At 45.0% G+C, this 11,624-nt stretch overlaps 1 protein-coding gene across 1 annotated transcript in view; it reads right to left on the bottom strand.

The window, feature by feature from the left end:
• Window positions 1–10,223, bottom strand: part of LOC104509033 (sentrin-specific protease 2-like) — a gene marked incomplete at its 5' end in the record, with an annotated part of 24,531 nt that extends 14,308 nt beyond the window's left edge. Inside the window, 6 exons of the mRNA XM_010150837.1 lie at window positions 1,504–1,567; window positions 3,140–3,197; window positions 4,327–4,421; window positions 7,888–7,966; window positions 9,402–9,536; window positions 10,123–10,223. Coding sequence (XP_010149139.1) covers window positions 1,504–1,567; window positions 3,140–3,197; window positions 4,327–4,421; window positions 7,888–7,966; window positions 9,402–9,536; window positions 10,123–10,223 — 532 coding nt within the window. The remainder of the gene's footprint in view (window positions 1–1,503; window positions 1,568–3,139; window positions 3,198–4,326; window positions 4,422–7,887; window positions 7,967–9,401; window positions 9,537–10,122) is intronic.
• Between the last annotated feature and the right edge of the window lie 1,401 nt (window positions 10,224–11,624).

The following is an 11,624-nucleotide window of genomic DNA, read 5'->3' as shown; positions in this document are numbered from 1 at the left end:
TTTGCTAGGAGATTTGTGTTTAAAAGAATGTACTGTAACCTAGATGAACAATTGAAGTGGGTGAAGTTGATTTATGTGTCCATTCTGTACCAACTTATAACGTACTGTAACTTAGGAGATTTCTAAACATAGAAGTAATTGTGTAATGTAATGGGTAATGCACATGTGTGAACAAGACCGCCCATCTACCTGAACGACCACCGTGTGAAGCAGGAACAGCTTCTGAAGCCTCCTAACAGGGTTTCCCTTTAATTTCACCATAACTGCTTCATCTGCCATCCCCAGCGATCTCTTTGCAAACCTGGAACTCCTGCTCAGACCCTGCCAGAATGGCCTGCAGTGCCTACAAAGGTGCAATCTTTGGTTTGGGATTGCGCTCTGCACAGCAGCTGCGAACATCTACTCCTGCAACAAGTGGCTCTTTCCGTAAGACATTCACTTTTCCTCTTCCCTCTGGAACATGAGACACTATGCAGAGCCTCTGGGAGCAAGTTTCTCCCAGAGAGAGAAAAACCATACTTCCCAAAACATGGCAACAGGCGGAGTTACGGACAGAACAGGCGGCAAACGCAATTGCAACAACACTTCTTCAGGGATTCCAGCTCCATACTGTCCCTGGTAGATAAAAGGACATTAAGCTAGCAAGCACGCAGAGATTTGTTTTCTAGGGGACAGCATGGAAAATCCTGCTCAAGTATAAAACTGGAAGGGTTTTGGTACATACATCCAGCCAGCAAACGCGGAGTTACGGACAGAACAGGCGGCAAACGCAATTGCAACAACACTTCTTCAGGGATTCCAGCTCCATACTGTCCCTGGTAGATAAAAGGACATTAAGCTAGCAAGCACGCAGAGATTTGTTTTCTAGGGGACAGCATGGAAAATCCTGCTCAAGTATAAAACTGGAAGGGTTTTGGTACATACATCCAGCCAGCAAACTCCAAAGTTATTTTTTATTGATGACTACATTCCAACTGTGCACCCAAAACCAAATGGAGGCAAGAGAGGCAGAAAGTTAGTTTGGCTTGGAGTAGCATTAAGAACCCCAGCAAAGCCTCCGCATGTAGGTATCAAGTTGAGACTAATATTTCTGATTTCCACAATTAAAATTTTACTTCTGATCTCAATCCTGACGAGAGATGGAAGCCAGAGAGATGTACTTCCTATCTCAAAAATCAAGACAAGACTAAAGATGCTGCAGTCCAGCTTTGCAGGTCAACTGAGTCTGTGCACTAAAGATTTTGAAGCTATACCCAACACATTAAAGGGGAAGAATATAAACAGTAGAGTGGAGTGTGCTCATAATAGTCCAGAAACAAAATTAATGGCAGCAGGAAACTTTGTGATAGCGCTACTCATCAAATAATGCTCCCACCTTCCCTGGGAAAAACCCCCAGGGCAAATACATTACTTACTCAACAATATGTGCAAGTGAAGAGTATAAAAATTTCTGATTACAAACAGCTGTATTTTCCTACAAAGTGAAATAACAAATAGGCTTACCCCTGCAGTGGCTTGCTTCACTGGCTTTCCCTGTTCATAAAGATTTCCTACTGGTGTGTAGTACCTGTGAGGAAAGAGGGAGGTGAGCTGCATATCCATACTGCCCATGAAATCCTTAAGAGTTCACCTTCTGGGTAAGAAATGCTTTTTCAAGGCTGATTCTGACTAGAACCTCCATTGCGTGCTCACACAACGGGACAACACCGCCTCGGCTTTCAGCACCGTTCTTCCACAGCAGCAAGATGGGATAGAATGAAGAGCTGGGAGCTTTGCAAACTTTCACCTACGTGTGCAAGACTCCTTTTGCTTCAGTTTCATTATTTGGAAAACAGAGAAGGCAACCGGCACTTCCTCTGTGAAGTGCTCTGTGGCCTGCCGGTGATAAATACGACTGCAAGGTGTAACGTGAACATCTGCACCCAAAGCCAGTTAACTTAGGGAAACTAAGACCAGCACGCCCAGTTAAAAATGGGACAGCTACGGGATGTTTACTTGCCTTCTATAGGCTAGTCAAGAGAGTGACTACCCCCATCTGGAGAGGACTGTCATTAAAACCACGCAGAGTGAAGAGCAACCAAATCCACAGACATTAAAGTTGTCCATATATACGTCCCTTCTTCAGAAGGAAGAATCTGCATTGTCAAAGATCCCCTTTTTCGGGAGGAAGGCCTACAACATGGTATCCTACGCTCACTGTGCTTTAAAGATTTCACAAGCCTCGTCAAATTACTTCGGTTAGTAGCTAACTCTGAAAAAAACAAGGGCAAGAAAATGTTCCTTTTACCTGAACCCACCGTATTCTCTGTTATTTTGTTTCTTCTCCCCCCTGGAGTTTAGGGGAACCAGTGAGGATTTAAGCACAGCAACGGTGCTGCACAGCTAAATACAGTGCTGGCACTTAAAGTAGGGAGGACAGGGACAGTCAGCTGAAAAACAGGACTGCCACAGCTGTGTCTTTCTCTGCTCCCCTCTACCCTTTCTCCTCCCTCATTTAAGGGTACGTGACGGCAGCAGACTGCCACGCAGAACCGGTCCCCGGAGCTGCAATTAAAATCCTGTTCCCCTCACCCCACAAAGCCATCCCAACTCAGCCAGCCAACACAAAGGAGCCTGCTGGAAATTCAAGCAGGCGGACAAGCCAACTGCAGGCTTCCTCCTCGGTCTCGCATTCAAACCCACGGCATCCTGTAAGTCACAACCTGCCTCAGTCCCACCAGGCTTCACAAGCTCTCTAATCCTTAGGCTCAGGATTCTAGTTTCAATGTGAAAGAAATGACAGGTCAGCTCACGAGTGGTTTGGCAGAGAGACACTCACAAGCCAAATTGGATCCTACAATCCAAGGACAAGCTGGTACAGCCACCACTGTCACCCTCACTGCCTTCCTCCCCACAGCAAAAGGCTCAAACACCACAGCAGCACCACCTGCTTGTCACACAGCACGGCTCTAGCCCAGGAGCTGCATCGGAGAGGCAACTGGCTGGCGAGTTGCCTTCCAGAGCCACAGGCTAGCTACTCCTCTTCCCCAGCACTGAGATCACAAATGTGATTTGTCTTCTTCTGGACACTACTGGAGGCGGAGAGAGACATGCACACAGAACCAAAAGAAATAAGAACCACGATTAAAAGAGACTCTACCTGATCTTATCACCACTCTGAGGCCACTGCGGGCTGTTACCGTTCGCGTATGTGATACCTGCACAGAAAACAGTAACGTGAGGTCAACTTTCAGTTACCATCAGATGTTACTGAGCGAAAAATTCAAAAAACCCCTTCAATGATGACTGTGTGGTTTAGGCAGTTTAAACTCTGGCAAACAGTTTGAACTTTTAATATCACGTGCAAGCGTACGAGAGCTGAAACGGGGTATTTATCAAGTTTTAAATCCTAGATTGCACACTTGACTAAACATGTGATTTTTGCAAAACCAGATGCTCCTCCAGGCTCAGAAGGTTGTCATTTTCCATGACAAAACAAACTTTCCCCACATTCTAGCACCTGCTCAGAAATAATCTCAAAACCCACCTGATTGTATGATAAAGTCATGGATATGTAAAAAGACGTATTTATGGAAAATTATTTAAGTAATGAACAGGTTGGGGAAAAAAAGATGACTGGGACAACATTAAATGTGTACCCCTGAGCACGTGGTGTTATAACACGCTGCTGGTACAGAAGAAAACAGCTTGCCAGCAAACCAGTTTAACTAGCCCACCCTGCAGAAGCCAGCTAAGGTCACCTTCTGCAGTTACGCACCTCCAACGTGCCAAAGAGGATCTACAAGGGAAGCTGACTCGCTATCAACAGTGGTACTGCCCAATCAGCTCACCTCTTTTCGAAGCTCTATCACAGAACTAGTCATGTCTAGCATTAAAAAGGGGTTACAGGAACAACCGCGACTCTGAGGTCAGGAAGGGGCACCTGAGAGCGCACAGTAATGCGTCGCCCTCAGCTAGGGCAAAGAGCCATCGCTGGTACGCTAACGGCTCTCCGGTGTGATTTTAAACAAACTTTTCCACTTCAGCAAAAACCCCTACAGCCGTTTTACCCAATAACTAGCTATGGTTTGGGCAGGGTGGCAGGTGTGTTCCCCTTTTCCTCTCCCCTTGTTTTCCAGAGACTGTTCACTTCATTCTCAGAGCTGGCAAATATAAACGTGCTGGCTGATTTAGAGTTCCTTATAAACAGACACAGATTAATGACACGTTATAGCACTGACAAATCTTTTTAGGATAATCTATACCTTCTAGACTTAAGGAAATGCCCTGTTTTTATTTGAAGTCTACCTACAAAGTGGAACAGATGGGAAACACAGGGATACTCACTGGTCCTTAGTGTCATACACGGATAGAAATCTGAGTATTTTTGATCTTCCAGGTGAGTCACAGTCATCACTGGTTCTAGGTAGCAGGACTGAACACTTTGGGGAGAAAAAAAACAGAGAAGGAGGACATTTTTTATATGTATGGCATTTATCAGTGCATACCGATTCACTGGAAAGGATCCAGTTTATTTGCACACGACTGTCGACATGAGAGTTGGAAGCCACAGTTAAAGCAACAGGAATATGTGAAGATCAGGCTATTTAATCGCTGACCACAACATCCTGTCTCCTGCTCTGGTTTCATGGCAAAATGCAAAGGGCATTCCCACAAGGAGGCAGTTCACATTCAGAAGCTCAGCTACTTTCAACTTGGCATACTGAAGACAGAGGAATCAAATTTTCTGTCTCCTCAAGAAAGACTAATCAATCATGAAATCCGATTCCCTTACCTTTCACCAGCAAATGGTGTGGGTGGGTGGGTGGTGTTTTCCTTTCAAAAGAAAAAGGTATTCTTTGCACAACCCCACAAGTATCTGGATTAATGGCAGGAGGCCACTTTATTTTCTGGGACAAGACAGCATCCACTACAACCATCCTCCACCAAAGCTTTTAAATCCATTTATTAAGGATTACGCTGACAGGGAGAATACACTAGACACATCCCATGGGAACACTCTCTGGTTTAGCTTCATCTGAAAGGAATCTGTTTCACCCACTCCAGGTCTGCTCGGAGATACGAGCCAAACCACAATAATCAACGCCTGGGAGATTAGATGCTAAAAGTAGAGTCTTGACCCACCCTAAAATGCACTTACAACTACACAAGATACTGTTTTCCATTATCATTTTCATGCACCAGGATGTTTAAATGTGGTAACGCTGTTCTCAGGTCGTGTGTTCACAGGCTTTCTCACTGTGAACCACTGAGCAGAGATTGGGGTCTTTCTACACCTTGGTAACAACCCCCGTTTCACAGCATTTAAAGGAAAATGCAAGAAAGCATGGCATTTTGTACCATCTTACAGTGTATAAAAGCCTGGTGGCACTCCAGCACCACCTCAGCAATACTATTTTACCAGGATTGGGCCCATTCTGCACTAAGTGTAGTATGTACTACAGTGTAATTAAAGTGTAAAGTGTAATTATTCCACTAAGATCATGGCTGCTACTATTTTTGTCTTTTTTTCACTGGTCGTTAGCTTTGTGCAATCTCCTGACACAGTTGTAATATCTCAGATACACTCATCACTGGTAATATAGGAATCAAAATTACACACAAGTTCCCCGTTGCAGGTTGCTTTAGGAACTGGAATTCTACACACGAGTAGGATTTGGTCAGCTTGGTGTACTGCAAAGAGCAAACTCTGATTTGTGTGAGGACTGGGGAGGCAGAAAGGAACAGAGAAAACTGGCATTCCCTGTGTTTACCTTAAGTTTCACAGTCTCAGATAAAACAGGATTCCTGACCAAGGAAAAACTCATCGATTGCAAACAAGAGAAAGATAAGTTCTTTTTCATGGTGCTACAGAACCACCAGCACTGTGGATTTTTACACTGGAAGCTACACTGCCAGCACTAGAACTGGACACTACCTTTCTTAACACAGAGCCAAGAAAGGAGGATCAGAAAGATAAGCGTGTCCGTATCAAGAAAGGGATCTTCACCTTTAGAACATACATTCAGAGGATGCATGTTTCATTGCAGGGAGCTGAAGGACGGTGTCAGTTATTTAAAACATGTTTGCTCCAACACCTGCCCCAGGACATTGCCTAGAAACCCCAGAGTAGGATTAATTTTCCTCCACATGTACAACAGCTACAAAGCTACCACCAAAAAGTTAATGCTTATTTTTCCTATACATACTTGGGGAAGCTTGTTGTATGCAGAGTAGGGCATCTTCCAGGATCGTTTTCCTTCCCCAGCTCCTGTAACTGTTTGTGATTCTCCTCTTCAACCTGCTGACCATCCTAGCAGAAGGGAGGGAAAAACAAGAACAGCTTAGAACCACTGCATATGACGCAAGCATTTGTAATCTGGCTACAGTGCAGACTGCACAGGCTGTTCCCCAAATACCGGCACATTGTTCAAATTTACTTTTTCCCACACCTTCACTTTGTGTTAGCCTTGCTTTAGCAACTTGTGTCCCACTATAAACCTCAAAATTCATTCTCCAATGGTTTCCTCAGATGGGGGCCTCGTCCCTTCAGCTGTGGGCCGCACCTCTGCATAATGATTCAGGCCAATATGCATTCCTGTCAATACACATAACGACTGAGTGCTAGGAATCCCCTGGGTATCCTAATCACGCTCCACCGCTCGCCATGCCCTGCTTCTCCAGTACTTCGGTGCGAGTCCTTCTCCCACATAAGCTAGGCTTATCAGGAATTTTACCACAGTTGTTTCAGATATTGGAAGGAAAGGACAGTGACCCCTCATAGTCCTGGAAGGATTATCAGCAACTGGGTGGGTTTTTTGCCTACGTCACCCTTTTTGAAGTTGCTGTGTAAAGACTGTAGTTGAGCTGGGTTAAGGACAACATAGTGAAGCAACGCCACCACACACATACACTTAGTGACAAGGCAGTACAGCTCCACTTACAAGTGAAACTGGCTGGAGGGTCCTCCCCTGGTACACCATTTCCATGAAAATGGTTTAAAATTCAATGTTCTGGCAAGAAAGCACTGCTCTGTTCCAAGACCCGATGCCCATAAAGGCAAATAAAATGCTATACGCTGATTTTTCAGAAGCCTTCCTTCAACTTCATCAACTACACCCACCGTGCTGCTACAAAGTGCCACGTCGGCATTCACAGTTTTGGTACAACTGCTAGGTTGTTTCATTGCAAAAGACCCCTTTCTCACCCAGCGTACCTCTTTAGCAGCACAGGAAAGCTGCACTGCTTTGCTGACTTCAAAAGTTATGGATCCTGGCACAGCGCACTCCTTAATGGGCGGCCTTGGGGTTAAGACACAGTCCAGAACAGGTCTGATGTACTGCTTCTTGTTCTCGCTTGTGCTAAAAACATCAATTGCAAGAGAAACGGTTATCAAGAGAACATTCCAACCTGCACCTCCCGATTCAAGCTCCGCCACCAGCTCTTTTGTAAGGGATGGACGCTGCCGATGGGGACAGACACGGGATGTTTACGACTTGCAGGTGAAGACCTGTTGTCTTCAGCTGGCTGATGGGAAAGTACGGAGAAGCAAAAGTGAAAAGCACAACAACTGCCTTGAATATACACTGTTGTTCGATCTGCACGTCACAACTGCGCTCAGAGGCACATGCTGTGTCTTAAAGGTCTACCACAGACCGTTAATATTTCCTAGTCTGCTGTGTCTATGAACTACCTGGATTTAAAGAAAAGGTTTGAAATTGGTTGGGGTGAGAGGGAAAGCAGCTGGAGACCTCCCTTAGTGCAGCAGCCTGGAGGCATTCCAGGATACCTCAGAAAAATAATTGCTGTGCGGATACAAACACAAATGTTAGGCAACACAGAGGAAGCTCAATAATGAAAGACAGCAAACCTTTCAGAGGAGAAGTCAAAGAAAACAAGGATTTTTACCTCAGATATGGAACTGTCTCTTGTGAAAGGAATAGTGTTTCTCTATTCAGGCAGGTACTGGTTCCACAAGGCATTTTATCTATGAGAGAAGAGCATAAGCCATCAGTAACTACAACAGAAAATGGAAGAGTTTTTAATGCGTTTACGGAAAGAGCTTCACCAAATAGAAATTATTTTAATTTTCTCTCTTACATTGTAAGATTTTTTGCTATGTTACTTTAGGATATTTCCAGATTTTCTTATTGGCACCTACAGAAAGTTGTACACACAAGGTATTGCCAGCCTTAACCTGCAGCAAAAAAGGGTTATCTGCTACCTAAAGTGAGCATGAAAAACACTTCTGGCAAGCTAACAGCAGACATATCAGAATGGAAGGACGGCATCAAGGCAGCTCTTGTACCGAGATGAACCAGATAAACAGCCGGCCCCAATCCAGAAGCAACACAAGGATGCAGGGAAGAAACAGAGTTCACACTCAGGCTTTCCTAGATGCTGCCTAGATATCGTGCCTGCAATAACCCATACATAAGCCCAGGGGTAGAGCTGCACAGCATACAAGGCAGGGTGAAAAAGAAATGAGTTAATAACTTGACATCAGCCTTACCAGTGCAGAGCACAGAATCCGCTGGTCTGTTATGCAAAGCGTGAGGAGTGGACTGAGACTGAAATAAAAACAAAAGCAGCACAGACGTGAGTATAAACTGAAGGTGAATCCAAGCAAACAGACTTTCTGAAATTTAGTCAGCTCTATTACGACTTGGTGCCCACGATGTGCTGGTTCAGATTGTAGCAGAACGCAAATCTTTGCGGGACCTCTGACAAGTACACTTTAATTTCTTTAATACAGGCTCTCACACGTGCAGTAATTAAAACAATACAAGCTTATTGCTGAGGTCTCCCCAGACAGCTCCTAAACATTCTGAAGTGTGACCGTTTAACCCTTGAAAAATGTATTTAGTACAAATAAGAGTTAACAACTCTCTCGGGAATTAGTAATTAGGAGCATGACCGTTTCTTATTCCTCTTATCTTATGGGGCAATAAGAAAAATAACACTACACCTTTGAAGCAAACTATGTAGTAGTCGGGCAGTTCATGACTCGTTTTTACAGAGCCAAAGTCCTACAGCAATCCTCTCCTGGACTGGTGGATAACAAACCAATCAGAAAGAGATTTATCCAGAGGAAGCATGCAGTTTTTCTTGTACTGTAACGTATTTGGACTCCTGAACTAGAAGCTTGAGAAAGAGAGGAACAGTTTACAAACAGACTGAAACTATGAACTTGAACAATTGTAAAGCAGCCGGAAGACAACAAACGTTTATCTCCTTCCAGAGCTGCAAGCGCTAGAGCAGAGTACAGAAACGTGAGTAAGGCACAAGGGCCGCCTGCTATGCATGGAAAAGAACCCCCTGCTGCTGCACAGGCTCAGAGCAGGCCCAACTTCAAGGTGCATTAGGGCGAGCCGCTTCCTCTTTCATCTTGCACAGATTCTACCTGCTCTCAAAATCCTTACTAACCTTTTCCACAGACTCCGCGATTGGAGCGGCATAGCTGTCTGAAGCCTTCTGGCCTTCACTTCTTGCCTTGGCTGGCAATGTAGCCACAGCAGAAACTTTAACTGTCTCGTTGTGCTCAGAGACAGAGTAATCTAGGAAACAAAGACAGGCCATATAAGAACGTGATTTAAAAGGAGACTGGACTTTCTACTTGCATTAAAGCCCATCTCAATCCCACCTAAAGCTCATGCCAAAATTTTCAGATTGAAACTAAACTGAGTCATCCGTTTCCAACTCAGACTTCTTTCCCCCCCAAACCAGACTCAATAGCTCATAGAAATACTGTTTTTCTCTGCCTGCCATCAGTCTAAAGTTACTTTCTTTCACCTCCCAGGTTCTGGGTGATTTCTCATGACATACAGGTATTTTGAACTGACTGAGGTACATCACAAACAGAGATCAGGAGGGAGCACGCAGCTTTGATTTAAAATACTCCTTCTGTTTGACACGCATGGGCTCACGGCCAGAGAGACCTGGGATCTCTCCTGCTGGCAGTAAAAGCATTGTGTCTTGCCATGGTCAAAGACATCGTATATAGGGCCAGGCCACAGATGGCCACAGGGAAAGAATGGCTTGAAAAGCCGCACTTTCAGTAACAACGCTTAAGCAGAACAGCTAGAGTTTCCTATGAAAGGTAAAAATAATCAAGCGTATTAAATATTCTGTAACATATAATACCTGTTCTTCGCCTTTTTGGTAAACGGACATGAGGATCTTGAACACGCTGCCCAACGCTGAGGAAAGAACACACAGAACAGTGTTTTGCAACCACATGTAAGCTTCCCACAGGTTGATTTCCCCTCAAAAGGCCCAGTTAGCTTTCAAATCCCAAAGTTCTCCCCCTCCACGCACCCCAGGGATCGCCGCAGACACACCCAGCCAACTGCCACTGCTAGGCATTTCTCATCAACACCCCCCATCTCTCCCAGTCAACGCACTGCTCTCAGCCAGCTAATTATCCCATTTGAAGCATATCAGGCCTCTTCTCCTTCTGTTAATGCCTCCTACTGTTTTACGTTTGTTCCTATCACCAAAAAATTGCTTACTCTTTCCTCAAGGAAAGAAGCACACCGGAGATGATTAAGCCATCTAAGTTTCTAAGTCACTACACTGAGCTGCAGAGAAAAAGTCTAAGTAGGGCAGGAAATAAAAGGTGGGAAAGCAACTCATGCGTACACCTACTTAAATAACTTACTGCTAAATCAAGTGCTCGTGAACTAGCTCTGGAAACAATTCTTTGCGGCACCCATTCTTACGGCGTGTAAGCCCAATTATTTTATCAGTTTCAGTTGATACGAGGCTAAAGTCTAGCAAAAAATTTTAGAGTGTGAAGGCTGTTCCTAACTTTTATCTTCTATTTGCCTCCAGAAATGCCATGACAGATGGCAAGGATTCATTGAAGAATTTTTTGGCCTTTCTTACACAAAGTAACTTATTTTAAACTGTTATGCCACCCAACCCTACTGACAGCATCTCTTCCGGACTATATTCTGTGTCAGGAGCACAAAAAGAGGCGGATATCCTTAAGTGCACCTTTCATACGATATAAAGAATATCGACTATCAGCGTGCTATTTAAGTCAGACAGAAAACCTTGCACGGTAGCTGTTAAATACAAATCTATTCCTATGAAAACACATTAATGGGGAAATCTTTGACGTGCTGAAGTAGGCATGGCCAGGAAACACGGATGGACAGAAGGCCAGGAAAATGCTTGGCTTAACTGCCTGTCACTGGAGGCTCTGGGGCACCAGTGATGGTTCACGCTGGGAAAGGCACCCCCCTTTCTTCCACATCACATACATAGCACATCCCCATGCCGTGACTCTCTTCCAGCTAACAGATCCCTAAATGTACATATACACTGCTCTCTGCTCCTTCAAACACACCTACGCCAAGTCTCCACCCCTCTTCTTCTTTCTCAAACCCCCACCGTGCAGACAGAAAGCGAACGAGCGGCTCGGTTTGCCGAAGCTCCTTATCTAGAACCCACAGTCATCTCAGCATCACACGCGAACAACTCTGACCCCACATCGGCGTGACCACGGGCAGCTGGAGGCCGACAGCTGGGTCAGGGCAGATGCAACCTGCCCTGCTTCACCCACTCCCCTGCGAGGATGAGGAAGGGTGGGGGATGGCAGGGATCTCTCGGAGCCCATCACGGGCCCTGCCGCACTGGAC

Source organism: Eurypyga helias, unplaced genomic scaffold (genome assembly GCF_000690775.1).
Source record: "Eurypyga helias isolate BGI_N326 unplaced genomic scaffold, ASM69077v1 scaffold47804, whole genome shotgun sequence".
In the NCBI taxonomy this organism is placed as follows: domain Eukaryota; kingdom Metazoa; phylum Chordata; class Aves; order Eurypygiformes; family Eurypygidae; genus Eurypyga; species Eurypyga helias.
This window is presented reverse-complemented; position numbering and strand designations above follow the sequence as displayed.